The 27,096-nt window shown below is 36.3% G+C and overlaps 1 protein-coding gene across 6 annotated transcripts in view; it reads left to right on the forward strand.

The window, feature by feature from the left end:
* The window catches only part of LOC121372734 (protein unc-79 homolog), a 79,421-nt gene that overhangs the window by 22,460 nt on the left and 29,865 nt on the right, over positions 1-27,096 (forward strand). For 4 of the 6 annotated variants that reach the window (XM_041499209.1, XM_041499212.1, XM_041499210.1 and 1 more), the window contains 11 exons: positions 463-744; positions 1,350-1,635; positions 2,105-2,202; positions 8,797-8,945; positions 9,705-9,862; positions 11,916-12,097; positions 12,337-12,538; positions 16,019-16,201; positions 16,950-17,012; positions 24,012-24,122; positions 24,920-25,041. In XM_041499209.1, the coding sequence (XP_041355143.1) occupies positions 463-744; positions 1,350-1,635; positions 2,105-2,202; positions 8,797-8,945; positions 9,705-9,862; positions 11,916-12,097; positions 12,337-12,538; positions 16,019-16,201; positions 16,950-17,012; positions 24,012-24,122; positions 24,920-25,041 (1,836 nt within the window). The remainder of the gene's footprint in view (positions 1-462; positions 745-1,349; positions 1,636-2,104; positions 2,203-8,796; positions 8,946-9,704; positions 9,863-11,915; positions 12,098-12,336; positions 12,539-16,018; positions 16,202-16,949; positions 17,013-24,011; positions 24,123-24,919; positions 25,042-27,096) is intronic. The other 2 variants (XM_041499213.1, XM_041499214.1) reach the window with 2 other exon arrangements.

Raw genomic sequence — 27,096 nt, forward strand, 5'->3', positions numbered from 1 at the left:
TTATAGAAAAACATTTTAATACATTAATCTCACCTTAATTGCAGCTTTTGAAAAGGACAAATACTGAATGTTTCTGGCAGGATGTAGGCCAGTGGTAAAGTGCTCGCTTGATGCACGGTCTATTGAGGATCAATCCCATTGAGCTATTTCTGATTCCAGCCAATGCATATCCCTTGCTAGTAATGAAAACAAATATAGCGGGTTTCCTTTCTAAGACCATATGTCAAAATTATCAAATGTTTGTCATCCAATAGCCGATGATTAATAAATCAGTGTGCTCTAGTGGTGTTGTTAAACAAAACTAACACACTTTTGTATGTCCTCCTTTCCTCCCGAGCACTGCAAATATATGGAATTGGAAGATAAAGAAGGAACATAACAATAAGATTTCAAGTTTTACATTTTTGAAAAGGAGGAATTCTGAATGTTTTCCTCATTCTTTTCTTTTCTTTTGCAAATCAGATTCTGTCTGGACTGGACATCATAATTCCCATGCACCTGTTGCTGAAGATCTTCAAGAATGGAGTGGAGCAGATCAACTCTGACCCCGAGGGTGTGGATGCAGTGGGAGGGGAAGGCCAGCCTTACCATGTGCTTCCCGCATCCTCCCCTGTGGAGGAATATCCACCACCCCTCAGCCCAGAGAGACATCCACATGTGAACAACCCATTTGATGTGTACGAGCGAGAAACGGAGCTCATCCTTCCCTGCTTCATAATGTGTCTGGACATCTCCTTGAAACAGGTATCACACATTTTGATATTTGAGCTTGTTTCAAGTTGAAAACGAGCTTTGCAGTTGTTTTTATTTGGAAGTTAAAGAATCCTAATTTAAATTATCACTTATGAGTAAAGAAACTTTAATCATAGTTAAAATGCAATCCACGTTATATCGGAGTAATTTCTAATTTGAATATCACAATGTCAATTTATTTTTAATTTTAATTTCAGGAGAAGAAAATTAACCTTTTTTCATAAGGCTGAAGTTAAATGAAAATCCCATTATTACAGTATAATTTTAATTTCAGCATTTCATCCTTTTTATTTCAACCTCATTTTTTATTTTGAAAGTTAAAATGAAATTCCCATTATTACGGGATATCTCCCATTAGAATTGATTAGATACTGCCAACAGAATAACTAGCTTTTGGGTGAGTAGAACATTTTGCCAAAATAATCTATTTCGCTTCAAAAATAGCAAAAACCCAATTATTTTCTAACAGAATATCAATTTTTACATGCAATTATTTTGCCAAATTAAAATAAAATTCACCAACCGTTCTTAAAATTGGCAATTGACAAATTAGATAACTGACAGAGCTAGGCCTACTAAATGAGCAATGTTTTCAGATGGAGCTGCAAGAATCTCCCAAACACCTTGGAATCTACAACGAGACGAGTCGAGAGGTGATGCTGCTGTTGACCGGAATGCTGAGGAAGGAGTGGGATGGTTTCCACTCATGCGTCACGGAGCAGCTGCGTGTTAACTGCGTGTTCTGTCAGAACATCGCGCTGTGGCATCAGTTGGCGTCACAACTCATGGAACACATCTGTCCCAGAGATCCGCTCAAGCTGCCATCAAAAGACCTGCCGAAGGTGGATGATATTAAGCACCAGACAATACGCGAAACACCAGGTATGTACGCACATGCTGTGAAAACTGTAGGAAAGAAAGGAATGTTTGTTTAATGACACCTCTGAAGATTTTAAACTATGGCTATAATTAGGACCTGGTGTCTTATGGTTATTTTGACATTTGGTTGTAGGATACAGAGGAATCCCTCTACAAAAACATAGGCTACTACTACCAGTGAGGGATCTTTTATGTGCACTTTCTCTTGGGCAGGACAGTGCACACCATGGTCTTTGATGTACCATTCATGGTGCATTGATTGAACTAAATGAAAAAGAGTTAGGAGAGGGCATTTTTAGGGTATATATGCCCGTTGCCATAGACAGGATAAAACAGACTATGACCAGTCGTGGCTTAATGATGAAAGAGATCCTGAAAAGTTCTCCTGCTTGACTGGTATAAGTTTGTTTGTGAACTTTATTGATAGACTGACAAACAATTTGGCAGATTTTCTTGTGTTTTTCTTTTATAGATGATTCGACTTCTCAGGTTGATAAAGAAGAGCGTGATCCGGAGTTTGATGTTATGTCTATGCCAGTCTATCTACAGCTGTATGACATGTTGCTAAAGGTAAACATACTGTAATAAAAATCTCTCTTTGTCTTGTGTATGTTAATGTTACAGACAGTAAATTATTACCCAAATGGTTAAAAATATCTTGGTACATATCAAAGTGATACGTCAACGAAACGAGATGAGTGCTATAAATTAAGATCGCTAATGCTCGTGACAATTGAAAATTATTTCACTTGGAACATAAACATGATATAAAATGAAAACTTGTTTAAAATCCTATAAATAATATATAACGCTTTCAGTATATTTGTGTTGGTACTTATTAATTTTGTTTTTTTAAAGTGATTACTTCATCAAGATGTAAAAGCCCATGTTTTATTGCCATCAGTATAAAATACTCAAAAACACTGCAAAAAATCCTGTGAAACTCAAAAAACATTTAGTAAATGAGCTAAAGATATAGAAGCATAATGATCCATCTCTGCGTTGAAAATGAATAAGCTATCATTGTAATTTCAAAATGTGTTATTGAAAAAAGGTATCTTTCATCTTATGGGGTGGTGGGAAATCCTCATTTAGATCCATTACTGAAAAGTGTTATTTAATGTTTTCTTTGTATTGCCAGAGTTTATGCAGTGTCACTGATGTGGATGCTCTGTTTTCTTTGTTTGTATTGCCAAAGTTTATGCAGTGTCACTGATGTGGATGCTCTGTTTCTTTGTTTGTATTGGCAGAGTTTATGCAGTGTCACTGATGTGGATGCTCTGTTTTCTTTATTTGTATTGCCAGAGTTTTTGCAGTGTATTGCCAGAGTTTATGCAGTGTCACTGATGTGAATGCTCTGTTTCTTTGTTTGTATTGGCAGAGTTTATGCAGTGTCACTGATATGGATGCTCTGTTTTCTTTGTTTGTATTGCCAGAGTTTATGCAGTGTCACTGATGTGGATGCTCTGTTTTCTTTGTTTGTATTGCCAGAGTTTATGCAGTGTCACTGATGTGGATGCTCTGTTTTCTTTGTTTGTATTGCCAGAGTTTATGCAGTGTCACTGATGTGGATGCTCTGTTTCTTTGTTTGTATTGGCAGAGTTTATGCAGTGTCACTGATGTGGATGCTCTGTTTTCTTTGTTTGTATTGCCAGAGTTTATGCAGTGTCACTGATGTGGATGCTCTGTTTTCTTTGTATTGCCAAAGTTTATGCAGTGTCACTGATGTGGATGCTCTGTTTTCTTTGTATTGCCAGAGTTTATGCAGTGTCACTGATGTGGATGCTCTGTTTTCTTTGTTTGTATTGCCAGAGTTTATGCAGTGTCACTGATGTGGATGCTCTGTTTCTTTGTTTGTATTGGCAGAGTTTATGCAGTGTCACTGATGTGGATGCTCTGTTTTCTTTGTATTGCCAAAGTTTATGCAGTGTCACTGATGTGGATGCTCTGTTTTCTTTGTATTGCCAGAGTTTATGCAGTGTCACTGATGTGGATGCTCTGTTTTCTTTGTATTGCCAGAGTTTATGCAGTGTCACTGATGTGGATGCTCTGTTTCTTTGTTTGTATTGCCAGAGTTTATGCAGTGTCACTGATGTGGATACTCTGTTTTCTTTGTTTGTATTGCCAGAGTTTATGCAGTGTCACTGATGTGGATGCTCTGTTTTCTTTCTTGGTATTGTCAGAGTTTATGCAGTGTCACTGATGTGGATGCTCTGTTTTCTTTGTTTGTATTGCCAGAGTTTATGCAATGTCACTGATGTGGATGCTCTGTTTTCTTTGTGTTGTATTGCCAGAGTTTATGCAGTGTCACTGATGTGGATGTTCTGTTTTCTTTCTTGGTATTGTCAGAGTTTATGCAGTGTCACTGATGTGGATGCTCTGCCAGAGTTTATGCAGTGTCACTGATGTGGATGCTCTGTTTTCTTTGTTTGTATTGCCAGAGTTTATGCAGTGTCACTGATGTGGATGCTCTGTTTTCTTTGTTTGTATTGCCAGAGTTTATGCAGTGTCACTGATGTGGATGCTCTGGGGTTTTTTTTTGTATTGCCAGAGTTTATGCAGTGTCACTGATGTGGATACTCTGTTTTCTTTGTTTGTATTGCCAGAGTTTATGCAGTGTCACTGATGTGGATGCTCTGTTTTCTTTCTTGGTATTGTCAGAGTTTATGCAGTGTCACTGATGTGGATGCTCTGTTTTCTTTGTTTGTATTGCCAGAGTTTATGCAATGTCACTGATGTGGATGCTCTGTTTTCTTTGTGTTGTATTGCCAGAGTTTATGCAGTGTCACTGATGTGGATGTTCTGTTTTCTTTCTTGGTATTGTCAGAGTTTATGCAGTGTCACTGATGTGGATGCTCTGCCAGAGTTTATGCAGTGTCACTGATGTGGATGCTCTGTTTTCTTTGTTTGTATTGCCAGAGTTTATGCAGTGTCACTGATGTGGATGCTCTGTTTTCTTTGTTTGTATTGCCAGAGTTTATGCAGTGTCACTGATGTGGATGCTCTGGGTTTTTTTTTTGTATTGCCAGAGTTTATGCAGTGTCACTGATGTGGATGCTCTGTTTTCTTTGTTTGTATTGCCAGAGTTTATGCAGTGTCACTGATGTGGATGTTCTGTTTTCTTTGTTTGTATTGCCAGAGTTTATGCAGTGTCACTGATGTGGATGCTCTGTTTTCTTTGTATTGTCAGAATTTATGCAGTGTCACTGATGTGGATGCTCTGTTTTCTTTGTTTGTATTGTCAGAGTTTATGCAGTGTCACTGATGTGGATGCTCTATTTTCTTTCTTGGTATTGTCAGAGTTTATGCAGTGTTAATGATGTGGATGCTCTGTTTTCTTTGTTTGTATTGCCAGAGTTTATGCAGTGTCACTGATGTGGATGCTCTGTTTTCTTTGTTTGTATTGCCAGAGTTTATGCAGTGTCACTGATGTGGATGCTCTGTTTTCTTTGTTTGTATTGCCAGAGTTTATGCAGTGTCACTGATGTGGATGTTCTGTTTTCTTTGTTTGTATTGCCAGAGTTTATGCAGTGTCACTGATGTGGATGCTCTGTTTTCTTTGTTTGTATTGCCAGAGTTTATGCAGTGTCACTGATGTGGATGCTCTGTTTTCTTTGTATTGCCAGAGTTTATGCAGTGTCACTGATGTGGATGCTTTGTTTTCTTTGTTTGTATTGCCAGAGTTTATGCAGTGTCACTGATGTGGATGCTCTGTTTTCTTTCTTTGTATTGTCAGAGTTTATGCAGTGTCACTGATGTGGATGCTCCGTTTTCTTTTTTTGTATTGCCAGAGTTTATGCAGTGTCACTGATGTGGATGCTCTGTTTTCTTTTTTTGTATTGCCAGAGTTTATGCAGTGTCACTGATGTGGATGCTCCGTTTTCTTTTTTTGTATTGCCAGAGTTTATGCAGTGTCACTGATGTGGATGCTCCGTTTTCTTTTTTTGTATTGCCAGAGTTTATGCAGTGTCACTGATGTGGATGTTCTGTTTTCTTTTTTTGTATTGCCAGAGTTTATGCAGTGTCACTGATGTGGATGCTCTGTTTTCTTTCTTTGTATTGTCAGAGTTTATGCAGTGTCACTGATGTGGATGCTCTGTTTTCTTTTTTTGTATTGCCAGAGTTTATGCAGTGTCACTGATGTGGATGCTCTGTTTTCTTTCTTTGTATTGTCAGAGTTTATGCAGTGTCACTGATGTGGATGCTCTGTTTTCTTTTTTTGTATTGCCAGAGTTTATGCAGTGTCACTGATGTGGATGCTCTGTTTTCTTTGTTTGTATTGCCAGAGTTTATGCAGTGTCACTGATGTGGATGCTCTGTTTTCTTTGTTTGTATTGCCAGAGTTTATGCAGTGTCACTGATGTGGATGTTCTGTTTTCTTTGTTTGTATTGCCAGAGTTTATGCAGTGTCACTGATGTGGATGCTCTGTTTTCTTTGTATTGCCAGAGTTTATGCAGTGTCACTGATGTGGATGCTTTGTTTTCTTTGTTTGTATTGCCAGAGTTTATGCAGTGTCACTGATGTGGATGCTCTGTTTTCTTTCTTTGTATTGTCAGAGTTTATGCAGTGTCACTGATGTGGATGCTCTGTTTTCTTTGTTTGTATTGCCAGAGTTTATGCAGTGTCACTGATGTGGATGCTCTGGGGTTTTTTTTTGTATTGCCAGAGTTTATGCAGTGTCACTGATGTGGATACTCTGTTTTCTTTGTTTGTATTGCCAGAGTTTATGCAGTGTCACTGATGTGGATGCTCTGTTTTCTTTCTTGGTATTGTCAGAGTTTATGCAGTGTCACTGATGTGGATGCTCTGTTTTCTTTGTTTGTATTGCCAGAGTTTATGCAATGTCACTGATGTGGATGCTCTGTTTTCTTTGTTTGTATTGCCAGAGTTTATGCAGTGTCACTGATGTGGATGTTCTGTTTTCTTTCTTGGTATTGTCAGAGTTTATGCAGTGTCACTGATGTGGATGCTCTGCCAGAGTTTATGCAGTGTCACTGATGTGGATGCTCTGTTTTCTTTGTTTGTATTGCCAGAGTTTATGCAGTGTCACTGATGTGGATGCTCTGTTTTCTTTGTTTGTATTGCCAGAGTTTATGCAGTGTCACTGATGTGGATGCTCTGGGTTTTTTTTTTGTATTGCCAGAGTTTATGCAGTGTCACTGATGTGGATGCTCTGTTTTCTTTGTTTGTATTGCCAGAGTTTATGCAGTGTCACTGATGTGGATGTTCTGTTTTCTTTGTTTGTATTGCCAGAGTTTATGCAGTGTCACTGATGTGGATGCTCTGTTTTCTTTGTATTGTCAGAATTTATGCAGTGTCACTGATGTGGATGCTCTGTTTTCTTTGTTTGTATTGTCAGAGTTTATGCAGTGTCACTGATGTGGATGCTCTATTTTCTTTCTTGGTATTGTCAGAGTTTATGCAGTGTTAATGATGTGGATGCTCTGTTTTCTTTGTTTGTATTGCCAGAGTTTATGCAGTGTCACTGATGTGGATGCTCTGTTTTCTTTGTTTGTATTGCCAGAGTTTATGCAGTGTCACTGATGTGGATGCTCTGTTTTCTTTGTTTGTATTGCCAGAGTTTATGCAGTGTCACTGATGTGGATGTTCTGTTTTCTTTGTTTGTATTGCCAGAGTTTATGCAGTGTCACTGATGTGGATGCTCTGTTTTCTTTGTTTGTATTGCCAGAGTTTATGCAGTGTCACTGATGTGGATGCTCTGTTTTCTTTGTATTGCCAGAGTTTATGCAGTGTCACTGATGTGGATGCTTTGTTTTCTTTGTTTGTATTGCCAGAGTTTATGCAGTGTCACTGATGTGGATGCTCTGTTTTCTTTCTTTGTATTGTCAGAGTTTATGCAGTGTCACTGATGTGGATGCTCCGTTTTCTTTTTTTGTATTGCCAGAGTTTATGCAGTGTCACTGATGTGGATGTTCTGTTTCTTTTTTTGTATTGCCAGAGTTTATGCAGTGTCACTGATGTGGATGCTCCGTTTTCTTTTTTTGTATTGCCAGAGTTTATGCAGTGTCACTGATGTGGATGCTCCGTTTTCTTTTTTTGTATTGCCAGAGTTTATGCAGTGTCACTGATGTGGATGTTCTGTTTTCTTTTTTTGTATTGCCAGAGTTTATGCAGTGTCACTGATGTGGATGCTCTGTTTTCTTTCTTTGTATTGTCAGAGTTTATGCAGTGTCACTGATGTGGATGCTCTGTTTTCTTTTTTTGTATTGCCAGAGTTTATGCAGTGTCACTGATGTGGATGCTCTGTTTTCTTTCTTTGTATTGTCAGAGTTTATGCAGTGTCACTGATGTGGATGCTCTGTTTTCTTTTTTTGTATTGCCAGAGTTTATGCAGTGTCACTGATGTGGATGCTCTGTTTTCTTTGTTTGTATTGCCAGAGTTTATGCAGTGTCACTGATGTGGATGCTCTGTTTTCTTTGTTTGTATTGCCAGAGTTTATGCAGTGTCACTGATGTGGATGTTCTGTTTTCTTTGTTTGTATTGCCAGAGTTTATGCAGTGTCACTGATGTGGATGCTCTGTTTCTTTGTATTGCCAGAGTTTATGCAGTGTCACTGATGTGGATGCTTTGTTTTCTTTGTTTGTATTGCCAGAGTTTATGCAGTGTCACTGATGTGGATGCTCTGTTTTCTTTTTTGTATTGTCAGAGTTTATGCAGTGTCACTGATGTGGATGCTCCGTTTTCTTTTTTTGTATTGCCAGAGTTTATGCAGTGTCACTGATGTGGATGTTCTGTTTTCTTTTTTTGTATTGTCAGAGTTTATGCAGTGTCACTGATGTGGATGCTCCGTTTTCTTTTTTTGTATTGCCAGAGTTTATGCAGTGTCACTGATGTGGATGCTCCGTTTTCTTTTTTTGTATTGCCAGAGTTTATGCAGTGTCACTGATGTGGATGCTCCGTTTTCTTTTTTTGTATTGCCAGAGTTTATGCAGTGTCACTGATGTGGATGTTCTGTTTTCTTTTTTTGTATTGCCAGAGTTTATGCAGTGTCACTGATGTGGATGCTCTGTTTTCTTTCTTTGTATTGTCAGAGTTTATGCAGTGTCACTGATGTGGATGCTCTGTTTTCTTTTTTTGTATTGCCAGAGTTTATGCAGTGTTACTGAAGTGGATGCTCTGTTTTCTTTCTTTGTATTGCCAGAGTTTATGCAGTGTCACTGATGTGGATGCTCTGTTTTCTTTGCTGACGTCGATGAAGTATCTCATCCTTCATGGAGAGTGTCTCAACTACACGATCAACCAATACAATGTCTTCATCACCTTCATATTTAAGAAATACTTCGTACCAAAGTATGAAATTAAATTTTTATTACTTTTATTGGTGGTAGTTAGTCTGTAGGTTGCCATTCAAACAAAATGTCAAAAGAAGGCAGAAATGGGAGGCTGCAAACAAATGGGACAGAGGTATAAATTCAGATTGTCTATAACTATAAAATAAATCTGTGAGAATGTGGTTTTAAAACAAAACACATGTCGATTGATTGCATGGAGATGGCAAACAATTTTTTCAACCACAAAATGACATTTTATTTGAAACCAGTGTGCATAGAGAAAAGAAAATGTACCTGTATGTGATAAATCTTGAACAGCCTGAAGGTAATAACATTTTTGAAAAATGGTTTAGTCAAAATTAGCATATAACTGATCCAGTGCTTTTACTATAAATCTAAGACTGACAATTGGAATTGGTGATATCCAGTTCATGGTTATGGGTAAAACACTGAGAAAAATCTGAAAAGAAGGGAATTTTATATATTTATTGTAATAATATAGCTTTACATTACTTCTATTACATGAATGTCCTCTTAAAAAATCTACATTTTAATTCAATCAGCATATAACACAAAATTTGATTGGCTAATCCATTTCATGTTGTGAACAAAACTTGGTTTGCCACAGTAAAATGAGCATTAACATCTGCAAACGGTCAAATACAACATAGCAAAGAACCATAGCAAAATAGCAGATTAGTCTTCTCATATCATGACTGGTTTTCTGCTGTCTAAATGAGCAGCATGATGAGACATTATTTTCCTCATTCTCTTTCAGTCTTTGGAAACTGCTGCAGGCCGAGCACTCCCAGCTTGCTACAGTGAGTGTTCCACTGATGCTGCATGTTATCACCCTGCCTTCAGGGGCTGACCTCTTGTGGAAACTGGTGGAGGACGACTTCGGGAATGATGACTGGAAAGCTAGGTTTGCTGCAGGTCTGTTCATAGTATTGTTAAATTAAGTTAGTTTGGACCCTAGTGGATGATGTCATTCTTAAATGAAAATGTAGCATAATTTAAAATATTATTTGGTTGATTTGTTTTTGTTCATTCATTTGTTTTGTTTTTCTCTCTCTCTCTCTCTCTCTCTCTCTCTCTCTCTCTCTCTCTCTCTCTCTCTCTCTCTCTCTCTCTCTCTCTCTCTCTCTCTCATTCAACTCACTTGTTCAGCCACTCACTCACTCACTCTCAAACCTTCCAACTTGCATGATTAATTATGATTAAATCTTTACATTAGTATTAAAGCCATAAGTGATGGTTTAGTGTTTAAACCATTGGATCTATGGCTCCCCTCAATATTTTTAACAACGGGCAACGAGCAACTCTATTAACGTGCCCCTATCCAGAGAAGTTCAGGCACGCCTACTTCGGATTTAGCCTCTGACTTCGCCAGTGACACCTCCGGAGCAGGGGGGGGGGGAGAATTGAGTTTGAAGTGGGCAGAATTTGGAAAAAAGCCATTTAGTAAAGTCAAACGCGAGCGCGGACCGACTAGCAGACACTTAGCAGACCTCAAGTAACACCGAGTGGGAGCCGTGCTCTGATTGGCTAAGTTTCAATTCCTTGGTAAAAACTGACAAGTACTTGAGTCTACATAGGGTAACTGTGTCCAAACCTGTCTGGACTAAAAAGTTAAATCGAAAAGAAGTTTTGACTGCTCGACCGAAAAGGTTTTAAGGTGATTTGAGCAATTTAGACGGACTGCCGAAAACAAAAGGTTACCGACTGTTTACAAAAAAATTAAACAAAGTTTTTGAGATGGCGGCCTAAAAAATTAAAGTCTAGTAAAGTCCATACTCACGGAGGCAAAGGAGGTTGGTAGGAGTTGGCGTAACAGGACTCATGGCGAGGTGATGGACTGCTCAGGCCTGAAGTTGGTGAGTCCTTCAGTCAAGATCTTGATGTTCCTGTCGATGGCTCCCGGATATATATCTCGCAGCACTATCTTAAGGATGCGATGAATCGTAGAGTTGGTCATATCCGGTATCAGGAGTCCTTGCCTGAACAGTCCGTCCTGTTGTGTAGTCACGTGGATCTGGTTGCCAGATCCTGCTGAATGAAGTTGGTATTTTCCGATACCATTGGGTAGTTTTCGCCAATTGTTTTCTTTCCAAAGTCCCTTAAGTTGGTTGGTGTCGGTGAAGTCGCTGTGGACAGCTCCCTGCCACTTGGATGGTATGTTGTCGCAGACGATAGTCCATTCGAGTTGGTCGAGTCCCTCCGGTTCGGAAACCGTCGACATCTTCCTTCTCTTGGACTCCCGTCCGGCTGCAGGGTCAACAACAGCAGCAGTGGAAGGCGCTTGTGGGCTCGCTGGGGGGTCCGTCATGATGACGTGCCCAGTTTCCATAACAGCAGGTGGGTTGTCAGGACGGATCGCCACTGTCAGTGGAGCTGACAGCTTTGGTCCCCCCTGTTCTGCTCCTGGCGAGTGCTTCCGGTCAGAAACTGGGAGCAGCTGCGCAGAATGAACCACCCCCGGTGGTTTAGCCACCGGGTTTGGATCACCCTGCCTCGCTCCCATTGGTCTCATCCTCCTCTTCGGGGCAGGTGGGACCGCCCCTAGCGGTTGAGCCGCCAAGTTTGGTCCCCCCTGTGAAGTGTTAGGTCGCCGCCTCCGGGTCCTCCTCTTCGATACTGGTGAGTTGGTAGCTCCGTAACTCAAGGTTACAACAGCACTGTCTCCGTTGTGTTCAATGCGGTACTTGACTAGCGGGCCAAGTACACGCAGCACAGCCCCCAGGGTGGGGGGGGAGAGAAATCACCACATATTTTTAACAGCTGAGTAGGATGGGGTAAGCCCACTATACCAACTTCTCTTTCACAAGCCACTAACTCTGACCTGGATAGACAGCCAGACAGCCAGACAGCTGAGGTATGTGTGCAGGATAACAAGCTTGAACATTACTTGGATGGATGTATGAAAATAAAAGGTGTACACTCCTGAAAAAAGGTATATTATTTACTATTGTTTCACTATTGTTTTCAGTTGAAAAGGTCACGGTCCTGGCTCGTTGCTTGGACACGGATTCGATCAGTAAAAACCAAGTGATTCAGACGAGTCTCTCGCACGCCTTCTGTCAGCTGATTGGATCAGTGGAAGACATCAATGCAGCTGTCGCTCAGAAAGCCATCATGTTTCTCGAAACAATAAGACCCGTGGCTCTCAAGGTGGGTGTCATCATTTTAATGACATTATTTCATATTACTATTGTCTGTGGAAATTGTTATTTAAAGGGGTCTTTCACATTTGTCAAAATTTAAAAAAGTGTACAAAGATTGTACTCCTTTTTAAATTTACTAATATCATAGCATCTATATTTAAATCTATTCCAGTGTTAGCACCAGTGTCTGGATTTGCGTTTACTGGTTTTTTACATATCATTTTTACATATCTATATTTATTTCAGTGTTTGTGCCAGTGCCTGGAGTTTCAGTTTGACAGTGTGATTAATGACCGCGGAATGATCCTGCACCGCATGCAGCTGTTGTCGTCAGTTCTGCCCAACGAGCAGATTCTCAGCTGGAAGTTCTTCCTGAACCGCTTCGACACACTGTCCCTCGAGGCCCAGATTGACTTGGAAAGCAGTGGTGATATAGCTTATCTTACAGGTTTTTATCCCCTCCTACCCTTCCTTTAAGAGCGGTTGATGCTCAATGTATTTTCTCACCGGCACTCACCCTGTTGTCTTGTTGTCTGCTCACGCTTAGAAATAGAATCACTTTTTGTGAACACATACACACACACACACGCAGTCAGGACATTTATCATTCTGAAATGTTGTGACGGTAAACAATATGGTTCGTACAGTCAAACCTGCAGTAATTCAGTCATCTGTTTGTTGATAATGTTTACTACATTGATTTTTTTTGCTACACATATACCAAATTACCAGTTTGGGAACCAGTCGAACTAATTTGCACTCATTTAGCCAAAAACAGTAGGATGTAAGCTTGATAAGCAGCTATTTTGTTAAAGATCCACCTGTCTTAAGAGTATGTCTTTGTTAAGAGGGCACTTATTTGTCTTTAATCATTCAGCAGTATGAACTAACCTGTATTAAGCAGCCACGTGTCCTACGAGACCACATTGACTAATGTGAACTAATTCACAAAGCTCTCTGAAGCAACATTGTGTTGCCTCCGCAAGTATTTTTTCATTGCACTGCGAGATAGCAAAGTTGTGAGAGTACTGAATTAGGCCCCTGGTGGCTGTTTATTACAGATTTGACTGTATTTCACTAGTCATAAGAGGACAGCTTATGTGGAAACTGCTTTGTCAGCAAGCAAGCAAGCACTTCTTTATTCTCTATTTATCTAAGTTAGGAGGAGTTAGAATTAGTTTCCTTCCATCTATCAAGCAGTCAGATCATTCATACAGTTTCTTTGTATTTGTGACATACTCAATACTTCATTAAAACTTTAAAAATTTTGATTTTATTGTTTTAAAGGGTTTGAAATATATTTAAATATATTAAACATGTTTCTTTAAAAATTCTAAATGTACTGCACATCTTTGAAGATATTATTGCAAAGACATACACAATATTATTTTTACAAGCAATATTATATTAGAATGTTGTACAATTTATTTTATGTAGTTATCATTATACGGTTTAGATAGCAATAGTTATTCTATCAGTGTTATTCTTGCCCACAGGGCTGAAGTAATCAGCTTTTAAACAGAGCTAGGAAATCATGTCTACCTCTAATGTTTAAGTGATTTCTAAATATGCAAGGTATTGGCAACTGATGTTATAACTTACTTTTTTCTGGATTTTGTTGAATGACTTATTCACCAAGTTGCCATTTTTATGTTGAATCATTGTTTTAAAATTGTTTAACAAATTAATTATTTTGAACGTTATATTTAAAGAATAAACAAAGCTTTCTTTTGTTGTGATTAAGTGGGTAAGAAAAAGCATCAATCACCATTGTGATGTGCAATTCCAACCTGCAGGACAAAATGTTATTTGTAAAGGACTCGATAAACATTGGCCCTGATAAACTACAGTAATTTGTCCATTGGTGATAGATTCTATTAATCCAGGGTCAGAATAATGTGAATAGCCTGTGGTATGTGCTGTCCTATGTGTAGCAAAGTTAATATAAAATATAAAAGATCCTTTGCTGGTAGTACCTATGTTTGGCATCCAAATGTTGATGATCAATTAATCAATATGCTCTAGATTTTAACAAGATCTCTTGTACAAGTGAAGGCGTATCAAAACATGTTTTATTAATTTTCCACTTAGATCCATTAAGTGATGTAGTTTTTTATTTGTGTGGATGAATGTCTTAGATCAAGACCTTTTACTCATTCTAAATCTTATTTAAAATCTTCTTCAATTTCCCTAGATAACATATCTTCGAGAATAATCAATAGTTGTAGATTTGAAGCAGGCATCAAAATAAGTTGAAAATGATCATTCAATTTACCAGGAGATTACCAAATGTCAAGGAGATTGAGAACAGTACTTTGTTCTCCTCAAAATGTTATTTAACAAAAACACGACCACCTAAATTTTTATCAATTCTATATTATTCAAATACAAGCTATGCATACCAGTATCAGTACAATGAGAACAGTGATTTGAAATAACAGTATCAGTACAATGAGAACAGTGATTTGAAATACCAGTATCAGTAGAATGAAAACGGTGATTTGAAATACCAGTATCAGTACAATGAGAACAGTGATTTGAAATACCAGTATCAGTACAATGAGAACAGTGATTTGAAATACCAATATCAGTACAATGAAAACGGTGATTTGAAATACCAGTATCAGTACAATGAAAACAGTGATTTGAAATACCAGTATCAGTACAATGAGAACAGTGATTTGAAATAACAGTATCAGTACAATGAGAACAGTGATTTGAAATACCAGTATCAGTACAATGAGAACAGTGATTTGAAATAACAGTATCAGTACAATGAGAACAGTGATGTGAAATAACAGTATCAGTACAATGAGAACAGTGATTTGAAATAACAGTATCAGTACAATGAGAACAGTGATTTGAAATACCAGTATCAGTACAATGAGAACAGTGATTTGAAATACCAGTATTAGTACAATGAAAACGGTGATTTGAATGAATAATAAAATATCAGTGTGTCGGTGCAGGGATTTTATAGTAATAGTAATTGGAATTGAAAACTTGATAAATGTGTCATTACCAGACCTGTATTTTATGGTAACTTGTACCTGGATTATCACATGCCTGTACTACCGGGCACTAATCTAGTCGGTGAAATGGCGGATATATTAAAAAATTTCTGCTTAAAGTTGGCTCAGGTCGCAAAGTTGTTAACAGTAGTGAGAAATCAAATAGCCATAATATTTTGGTCAGAATTTGATTTTAGAAACAAAATCACACAAAAGATGCCAAGACACCAACATGTTCAGTGTCAAAGCCTATTTTGATGCCTGATAATGTAATTAAGATATCAAAAGCCTCCACCAACCCCCACTTCCACTTTCACCACCAGCCTGCTATAGACTGCAATTAATGCCTATTTCTTGTAAAGAGTTGCTTTTCAGTGGTCAGTGCTGGCAATGTGTTGTGTATTGATTGACGTAAAACGTTCTATTGACATGATGCAGTTAGACAGTGCACTGTGTTTTCAGATTTTGATTGTGTAAAGAATCAATCTGACACAAAGGTTGCAGCTGGTATGTATGTCGTACTCTGTCTTTATAAGATTTCTCTCTCTAGTGTGCATGGACTTATTTATGAAGTACCACAAGCTAAGCTTTTGTTTGCACATTTTAAAATTATTTTTACACTTATTAGTAACACCTGGTAGTTATTCAGGCTACAAAATAGTAAAATAACAAGTCATATTTTCTTTTGTTATTAGAAAAATAATATGCATCTATGCTTTAGAAAATATTTTAAGTAAATTATTTTTAATGATATTTTATGTTTCATTGTTTATTATTATTATTTTTTTAAATCTTATTATTTATTAACCAGCTTGATTTGCTAGAACAGACAGAAGCACACAACAGTGTAGTCACACAATGCAACAGATCACTTAGTGTTATATGATGAACATCATCTATCTGCTGTGTTTATTTAGATTTGACGAGTAGCGACAGACAGAGTGAACATTTTCTACGCAAATTAAATCGAGCTCGGTTTGCCCTGGCCAGGACAGACAGCATCCGGTCGCTGAGTGAGAGTATGAAGGGAAAACCACCGTACAGACGAGCAGTTTCTGTACCTCTGCATCTCCTTGCCAAAGGAATTCCTGTTCCGAAAAGTAACTACATGATATTTCTTTTTATAAAGTAACTGCAGGAATAGTTTAGTGTATGCTCTTCTTATTCAAATTATCTAATTTAATGCATTACTATAAATGAAATTATCATAGAAGATTTATTTGCACAAATGAATTGTTTTTGACGATTTACAACCATTAGCATATTTTTGTTGGTGCTGAGATTTAATAGGGGATAATATTTAAAAATATTAGGTATCAGAATGTTTGTTTATGTGGTTTTAACTCAGAAAACCAATGGTTTGGTTATGTGAATCATATTTAAAGTGAGTTACTTAACTAAGGCATTGTATTATAGTTTTGTACTATACTGATAATCCAATTTTTAAAAATTAATTAATTAAGTATTTTAAGTAATTGTTCTTCAATTAACATCAAACAAGTTTATGATGGGTAAAACATTCTTGTTTACGATTTTTATAATGCTATTTTAAAAACTGAATTTAAAAAAAACCCCAAAACATCTTTGATTTTGTGCACATTAATGTTAAAAAGTTTTAATACACGTATGAAATTTAAGGTAAGTTAGAGTAAAAGAGGTCGATTTGAATTTTGTACCTATTAATATATGACGTTGTCCCCTTATGAAAGATAGGGTACATTAATGCAAATAAGTAGTCAATTTGAGTTTCTGCATATTGATATATCAAACCATGATATGGATCCCCACACAGATGTTAAGGTAAGTTACTGTGAAAGGGGATGTATTAAAATGGAATTTGTTTTACAGTTGACGTGTCTGAGAGGAAAAGACACCACTCGTCCATGGCATTTTGGTATAAATGTTTGTCATGTAAGTCCCGATAAGGAGTGCCGTGTCAAGCTTTGGATCTAACGCCACTTCCTTGCTTCTTTACATAATCTCGCCACTTCACCACTTTGCGAATGAAAACCATGCTTTTTATTTAGAAAAACCACAGAAATTTATGGCATATTATTGACACAATTTAAAATTTGTATCAATATAGTATATTACTATGTCATAAAAATATTAAAAATTACATACCCATTTAGTTTTATTATAGTAATTAACAACTAGACCTTTCTGATTGATGAAATATTGTTTTATATTTTATGTGTTTGTATGATAAAGTTGGGATTATATCAATAATATTTACCTAATTTTCTTTTTATGACAGCAAAGCTCAAGCATGTCATTTGTCATGTTAAAGAATAGGCAAGTCATATTACACTCTACAGTAATAATAAAATGTATACCAATAACATAAATAGTGTAACAAACAAAAAAACCCCTTCTTCCTAATGTTTGACTGTAGGAAGTTTCAGAAATATCTTATATTACACAATTGTGTTTACTTCTCAAAACCAAGTGTTAATGATACATAGAGGTGACTTTTCAAAATGTGATCATCATTCAAGTCTTAAATGCAGACAGAATAATATATATATGCATGTGGATAAACTCTGATTGATCATTCCTTTCTTTCATTTCCATCTGTCAGAATGCTGAATACTGGTAACTTGGAATTGGTGTTTTTGAAATAAGATTTTTTTTTTTATGGTACTCTATAATGCAACAATGATGAATGTTTATTTTAAGTCCCAGCAATCAGAATATTTTCTGTTTTGATAATTAATGTGAAAAAATTGTCCTATTCAGAAATGGTATATAATAAATTCCATAATAGCATATACAATTTTGTCCCATCTTATTTACTGCATTTTGTTTATTACAATCTCATTGTTTATACATTCAAACTATGTTCATTGTACAGCCATCTAGTAATCTGTTGACCTCTGACACAGTACTTCTGCACCGGCCTCGGTGGCATCGTGGTTAGGCCATCGGTCTACAGGCTGGTAGGTACTGGGTTCGGATCCCAGTCAAGGCATGGGATTTTTAATCCAGGTACCGACTCCAAACCCTGAGTGAGTGCTCCGCAAGGCTCAATGGGTAGGTGTAAACCACTTGCACCGACCAGTGATCCATAACTGGTTCAACAAAGGCCATGGTTTGTGCTATCCTGCCTGTGGGAAGCACAAATAAAAGATCCCTTGCTGCTAATCGGAAAGAGTAGCCCATGTAGTGGCGACAGCAGGTTTCCTCTCAAAATCTGTGTGGTCCTTAACCATATGTCTGACGCCATATAACCGTAAATAAATGTGTTGAGTGCGTTGTTAAATAAAACATTTCTTTCTTTTCTTTCAATACATCTGCTGACGTGACAATAATCTATTGACCTCTGACATAATACATCTACATGGCTGACAATAATCTGTTGACGTGTGACCAATCTATTAAAATCTGACAATCCGTTGACCTCCTACACAACACATCTACTGACCTCTTGACAACACATTACTGATTTCTGACAATCTGTTCACCCCTGATAACACATCTACTGACCTCTGACACAACACATCTAGTGACCTCTGACAATCTGCTGACCTTTGACACAACACATCTACAGACCTCTACCAATATGTTGACCTCTGACACAACACATCTACTGACCTCTGACAATATGTTTTGACCTCACACTATGTATTTATTGTCATCTTATGCAATATAACTGTTTTGGACATATTATCTACAAACCTCTAACACATTTGGACACTTGAGACGATTTGTCTGTATCATTCAGTAATAAATTCATTCAGTAAATAAAATGGGATACAAGTGTGTATTTGAAGCTTTTTAAAAGAAGTTTTATTTTAATTTTAAGCATGCTAGTTAATTTTAAAGATTTAGGGCTATTAAATCTTTACAGACAATGCACAAATAATTAGATTAGTAATTTAGTAATGTATGGTAGTAGTATTTCATAATTAAGCACAAAACAACATAGTGGATACAACATTTGAACTGTTATTGCACAAAGTTTCAATTAACATGGAATATTACGTAGAATTAGCATTTGTCTCCAAACCTTCACTGCATGTTACTGTAAATTAGCATTATATTGACAATATCTTCACATTTGATACTTATCTAATTTGATGCATTAGGCTGCAAAAATCAATACTAAAATATACTGGTCTGTGCATCTAAGAAAATGTGACTGTGCAAAAACAGTTAAAAAATGTATACATATTTCCACATGATAAAACTTCAGCATTTCTATTTGAACTAGAGTGGGTTGATTTTCTTTCACATTTAATATACACGTAAGTCATTACATTTTTTTATATTAATATTAATAGATTTTTTGGTAAAATGTAGTCCTAATAATTAAATATTTATTTTAAAATATGGAAAACTGATAAATATTACGATCTAGCTGTTAAGCATTTTACCCAGCTAAAACTGTTTATTAAACAATGCATGTCAAGTTAGTGGCTATGCTCATTTTATTTTTTCTCACTGTTTTGGGGGTCTACTATTATTTTTTAATACTTAACAAATCTATAGAACTTTTCTATACTAAACATAAATTCTGACTCTGTTTGCCTGTAAGTAGCATGTCTGAAAATAGTAATCATTGTCTTTTTAAGTACCTTTGAACCAAACCCAACCATTAGTGATTATAAATACGAATATTTGTAAAAGTGGTCTCATTTTCAAATCAAAATGAATAGATTTAGGGATTATTTGTGCAGTTATCTGTACAGTGTTCAGTTCGTTGGCCACAGGATGGTCTGTACCATTATCTACTGGAATCTTTGCCAGGGTGTCTACAGGTTACACACCACCATTAATTACTCCTTGCAGTTCAATACAATTTCTGTGTCAGAATATATTGTGTGAAAAATACAACACTGTCGAGAGGGTAATGTGACTACTAATTTTAAGGAGTGCTCTCAGTTAATATGTACTGTGTAAAAAAATCTACATAAGTCGACCACAAAAGTTTTCAGTTAATGTCCCCTATGCCTGACCACTGACTTGTGTTGCTGTTATACAAGTGGCACCATATCACTTGCACAGTTGTTATCAGTTAGTACTACACATATAACAAGTTACTTCAAACCAATGGGTTATTTAAATACTCATCAAAGAAAGATTTCAAAAAGCATATCAGAATTTTGTAGTATTTTTTTTTATGAGGAACTATTTCCTAAACTGGACTATATTAAGCTGCTAATTGCAAGTAACAACACGACAAATTGTGGTGTGTTGCCTACAGTGCTTTGTACTATGGTCTGTACTGTAGTCGATACAGTGGTATGTTGTGTGGTCTTTACCATGGTCTGTATCATGGTATCCACAGTGGGCTGTAGTGAGGTTCATACCATAGTCACTACAGTAATCTGTATTGGAGTTGTTACGATTGTCTTAACAGTGGTCTGTACTGAGGTTCATACCATGGTCTGTACAGTGGTCTGTACTGGGGTTGTTACCATTGTTTTAACAGTGGTCTGTACTGAGGTTCATACCATGGTCTGTACAGTGGTCTGTACTGCATTGTCTTAACAGTGGTCTGTACTGAGGTTCATACCATGGTCTGTACAGTGGTCTGTACTGCATTGTCTTAACTGGTCTGTAGTGAGATGCATACCATTATATTAACAGTGGTCTGTACTGAGATTCATACCATGGTCTGTACAGTGGTCTGTACTGCATTGTCTTAACAATGGTCTGTACTGAGATTCATACCATGGTCTGTACAGTGGTCTGCACTGCATTGTATTAACAGTGGTCTGTAATGATGTTCATACCATGATCAATACAGTGGTCTGTACTGCTTTTGAATACCTAAGAATACTTAAACATTCACTTACTGAATTATAAGAGACAAATTATTTAATAATTTTTATTCAAAAGTATGTAAACACACAACCTATGTAATATTGACAGTGTATACCGTATATATTCTAATATATTAATATATTTTGCTGTAATAAAATGTTGTATATCATTGTATCATATTTTTAACAATGTGGATATATTTTCATGTGTATTACAGCACATACTATTTTAATATTTATTATAATTGTGATATGGACACATTACAAGGAATTGTACGCTGACCACCAAACACTGGTAGTCCGTGTGCTGAAGGGGCCCACCTTGCACCCCCCCCCCCCCCACCACGAATTGACTAAACTATGTTTTTCTAACAGTTTCAGACCTATATTTTAGGATTATAAATGTTAACATTGGATAAACAGGGACACACTATGGTTTTGGAGGGGTTAAAGTGAACCATGACGCAAGATTTTTGGAATTAGAATTATGGGGTAGGGATAACAAAAATGGACATAACTTAGGTTTAAATTGACAGAGAATACTCTGTGACCACTCAAAATATTGGTATTGGTGGCCTCTGTTCGTTGGTATGTATATTATAATAATTGTGTTACTATGTAGGTCACCAAAGGTCAAACGGTCACAGATTTCAGGCAATGCTTAAAATCTCATATAAGCATTTATTTGATTAGTACTCTCTTAATATTCGATTATTTTGGTGTTAATAACTTGAAAACTGTAGGGGACACATCTTGCAACAAATCCAAAGAGTTAGTGTTCATTTATTTTGCAAAGTAGTGTTTGCGTGACAAATGGAAAAAGGTCGTATTTTTAACGTTAACAAAAATGTAGCTTTTGCTAAGGGGAAATAAAAATGGTCATATCTCTAAACCAGATCAGTGTTTACTAGCAAGCTGACAGTCCACATATTGATATTGGTGAGAGGTACACGCATACCAGTGAAAGATTCAATTGGGGTCAATAGGTAGGTCATCAGAGGTCAAAAGGTCACGGATGTCAGGCAACAATGCTTAAAATCTGAAATATAAGCATTTATTTGATTAGTATTCTCTTAATATTCACTTCTTTTTTGTGTTAACAACTTGAACACTGTAGGGGACATATCTTGTAACAAATCCGAAGTGTTAGTGTTCATTTATTTTGCAAAGTAGTGTGCGTGACAAATGGAAAAAGGTCGTATTTTTAACGTTAACAAAAATGTAGCTGTAGCTAAGGGGAAATAAAAATGGTCATATCTCTAAAACAGATCAGTGTATACTAGCAAGCTGACATTCCACATATTGATATTGGGGAGAGGTACACACACACCAGTGATATATTCAATTGGGGTCAATAAGTAGGTCATCAAAGGTCACAGATTTCAGACGACGCTCAAAATCATACACCTAATCAAGTATTTGATTTGTACTTTATTGATGGTCAATTATTTGTATGCTAACAAGTTAAAAACTGTAAGTTAGATACCTTACAGTACGTACAAGACATCAGTGTTCATTAATGTTTATAAACTTGGTTTGCATGACATTAACAAAAAAATTAAATAAAAATACTGTCATACTGTCACACACACACACACACACACACACACACAGAGAGGTGTGTGTGGGGGGTGGGGGGGTGGGGTGTAGAGCACAGCACAGACACACATGTAAAATATCTTGGTTCACCAGAGGTTAATATTTAATCACTGTTGCTATACTTGTTAACCACATAGAGAGAGAGAGAGAGAGAGAGAGAGAGAGAGAGAGAGAGAGAGAGAGAGAGAGAGAGAGAGAGAGAGAGAGAGAGAGAGAGAGAGAGAGAGAGAGAGAGAGAGAGAGAGAGGGAGGGAGGGAGGGAGGGAGGGAGGGAGGGGCGGATGGAGGGAGGGAGGAGGCAGTAGAGTACAGCACAGATACACCTGTAAAATATCTTGGTTCACCAGAGATTAATAATTAATCACTGTCGCTATCACTACTTGATACTTCTTTACTGTCACTACAGCTGTCATCATCATTGTCATCATCACTGCCTTCCTCTTCGTTGTCTGTGTTGTATTGAACCTCATGTAGGATATCAGCCAATGTAGGTGGCAGGATTTCCCCATCACACCACTTTGGTTCCAGCCTTTCTCCGTGTCCACCAGTGGCAATCCACCCATTATTGTCTGTGGGTTCAGGAATATCAGGTTTGGGTGTATGAGCTCTCTTCCAAATCCCTACTTTACTTCATAGTTTATTCTTTTAATGTGTTTTTGAGTATATACTGATATGGTGTATTGTTACAACAATTCATAGTTCTCTCAAAGCATGACAGTATTTCTTTTTTTTTGCTAATGTCATGCAAACCAACTTTAAAAACATTAATGAACACTGATGTCTTGCACGTGCTGTAAGGTATCTATCTTACAGTTTTTAAGTTGTTAGCATGCAAATCAAATACTTGATTAGGTGTATGATTTTGAATATTAAGAGAATACTAATCAAATAAATGCTTATATTTCAGATTTTAAGCATTGCCTGAAATCCGTGACGTTTTGACCTTTGATGACCTACATAGTGGCACAATAATTATAATATACATACCAACGAACAGAGGCCACCAATTCCAATATTTTGAGTGGTCACAGAGTATTCTCTGTCAATTTAAACCTAAGTTATGTCCATTTTTGTTATCCCTACCCCATAATTCTAATTCCAAAAATCTTGCGTCATGGTTCACTTTAACCCCTCCAAAACCATAGTGTGTCCCTGCTTATCCAATGTTAACATTCATAATTCTAAAATATAGGTCCGAAACTGTTAGAAAAACATAGTTTAGTCAATTCGTGGGGGGGGGGGGGGGGAGTGCAAGGTGGGCCCCTTCAGCCTACGGACTATGGGTGTTAACACAGTGACATACCCTAGTTTTTTAAAAAGCACATTCGTCTAAGAAGAAATGGTTAATGAGACAAGCTCTAGTTATTTTTGATGGTATTTCCCTGTTTAAACATCACAGACTTTAGCCTCTCTTTGTTATAACCATATCCAAATGTGTGTTGCAGGTTTGTAGATTAACTAAACTTAGTGTCAATTTTTTCGGGCTGAAACTAGTGTTTTTCCTTTAACATGTTACTGTACTGTTATTGGTGAATGTTTCTAGTGGACAAGGAGAAGTCTTGTATCCGCCAGCAGTCGGCTCCACAGTTCACGCTCGGTCGGAGAATGGGATCGAAGCTCAATCTTGGCTCTTTTGGTACCAACATGTTTCCAGGTACACCTTCAAGTGATGCTATTTTAAGATAGGAAGTATTAATGGTCTTTAGAAGTAACACTATTACAGCCATCGAAATTCAGATCATTTTGGCGGAGATAATTTTGTACAAATAATAACATAGTAAATACTCGATAATGATAAAAACTGAAGTCAGTTTTGTGTATTACATGTCTTCCTAATTTCTCTGTCCGTTTTTTATTTGTAGTATATATGACAGTAGTAATACAAAGAGATGCCATAAATAAATTACAGGCTATGTCATTTGTCATTTATCTAATAAATGCTCACTGGATATCAAATATTAAAATATAAATGCTTCTGGACATGATTCTGATTTTTTAAATGTAAATTACACAGGTTGATTACCCTATCATAAGTACTTAAAAGTTTTTAAAATTTCTTAATTTTAGCTGATAATAATAATAATTTCAATATTAAAAAAAACTAATGAAATAGTACCTTAGTATCAACCTGATTTTACCACATGACAATTATAGTAGATGGTTATATTTAGCTTTGATTTAATTATCATCAGCTATCTCTATTCTTAAAGCCGCTGACCCTAGATTTTAGGCAGTGTAAATTACTTCTGACTATTATTGCATTCTTAGTGTTAACTTGCACACTACTTAAAACACTTGCTTAAATTATCAGTTTGGCAAATTTTCGGGTCATCCTGGTATGTATACAATGTAGTAGCTTCAATATATTTTTTTTGCAAAACAAAAATGGTATATGCCTCGAAAACTGTGGTCTGTGGCTTTAATGTCATCACTGGTAATGTATTTATAAAGGTGGCCAGTTAAAAGAATTCACTGATGAAGAAAGCAACTTCACTGCCCTCCTGCAGCGAGCGATGGATCTTGATGGAGTGGACCGGGATACAGTCTATCTACTAGTGGCTTTACTTATGAAAGTAAGATATATTTTGACATATAAGTATATTCATTTTTTGGAGACATTTTTTTTTTTCATTTTCTTGCATTAACAATTAACATACTTTGATTTGAGTTTTTAGAGGGTGGGATGCAAATCAAGTGTTAGAGTGTTGGTCTGAGGTGCAATGTGTTGTAAGATCAATTGCCCTCAGTGGACTCACCACCCACCCATCCTTGTCACTGACACACAATTGAAATATGGTATGTGCTGTCCTTTTTGTGGAAATATGCATATAAAACAGCCTTTGTTACTTTTTGGTAAGATTAACACAGTGACTTTCCTCTCTATGTAAACCAGTTGTCGAAATAACAATATACTAGACAACAAATATCTGTCTAATATGTGCTGAATCATCTTCAAGCAAATAATCATTTTCTTTGATGTTATTTTTAGTTTATAATAACAGTATATTGACTAACTTGTGCTTATGTTGATAGTATTTATGCTATTCATGATAAGAATATTTGTTTCATTTGTATCGTACAAACCAGTATCATAAGTATTGTCTAATAATCTATGGTTTCAAAGCAAATTTAGGCTAATTAATCTTTTTCAGCTTTATAATGGTTAATAGTGTAATAGTTGTTTATGTAACCTATATTAAAGATGGTTGTCAATTCAAATTGAAGAATAATATTTAATGGGAAGAAATGTGAACTGGATAATCTGGTCTGAATGTTTAAATATTAAACATGCTTAAAATTGCTGCTTTAAGGAGGAACCAAATATGCTTAGCATAGGTTTACTATATTTCTAGGTTTAATACAGATTTAATACCAATGATTTTTTTTTTTTTTTTTTTTTTTTTATTATTTATTGTCCCCAAATCACTGGCAATGTCAAGGTTGGGGTGCCTTGAATCATTGTCTTACATTTCATAATATTTACTTATAGTTATACATACGTAGTGCATGCATACATACATACATACATACATACATACATACATACATACATACATATATATGTACATTCATATTACATATGCCAATACTTCATATATACTTTCAAAACATAGTCATACCCTATTAATGTATATGTACACCCATAATTATCTGACATGATTTTGATCTGAGAGTCAAAGAAAAAAAAAGAAAAAAAAAAAAGAAAAAAAAAAAAAGAGAAATAGGGAAGAAAAGGAAAGAAAGACAGAAAAGACAGAGGGGAGAAAGAAACAATTGGGTTAATAGCTATTCTCTATTATAACATTTTGAATGTATGGCATTAAATTATTAGAAAGCAGGAAGAAATCTAATCTAGCTAGTTTTAATGGATTCGATTTCCTCCACGTATATCTCCTTAATGTAGGATACAGTTCTCTGAAAGGGTCTTTCATATCAAAAGTTTCAATATTTTCCAAAATTGTTTTTTGAGCTTTAGGATGGTTGATATGTAAATAGTTTTTTGTGTCAAGATATTGATCTAATACCAAATTATAATCGCCACATACTAAGTACTGGTCGTTTTCGAACTCTTCAATACAATTTAAAATATGTAAGAAAAACTGGATTGTAGTTATTTGGTCCATATATATTTATAAATGTTATTCGCGCTTCCTCTATGGTAATGTCTAATGCAATAAAGTTACCTGAGTTATCGACTTTGCTTTTGTGTAATTTGTATTCAAAAGTATTGTTTAGCATAACGGCAACCCCTCTAGAATTACTTGAAAGAGAGTTAAATATGCATTTATACCCCCATTGGGACTGGACATATGGTTCTAATCCATGGTTAAAATGCGTGTCTTGGAGGCAGTAAATATCAAAATGTTTGCATTTTAGATAGTGCAGTACATCTTTTCTTTTGTTACAATCTCCAAGTCCCTGACAGTTTAGAGTCATTATTCGTAGGCAAGCCATGCTAAGTTAATAATTCATTGAAAAGTAGTTTCTTATTTCTTAATTTAACTTATTTGGAAATGACATTTTCTAACTTTAATAAATTCATTGGTAGATAGCAATGTAATAAATAGTGTTCACAAATTATAACCTGACAAAAAAGAAAGAAATACTCAGTGTTTCTGGTTGTAAAG

This window comes from Gigantopelta aegis, chromosome 4 (assembly GCF_016097555.1).
Source record: "Gigantopelta aegis isolate Gae_Host chromosome 4, Gae_host_genome, whole genome shotgun sequence".
Lineage (NCBI taxonomy): Eukaryota > Metazoa > Mollusca > Gastropoda > Neomphalida > Peltospiridae > Gigantopelta > Gigantopelta aegis.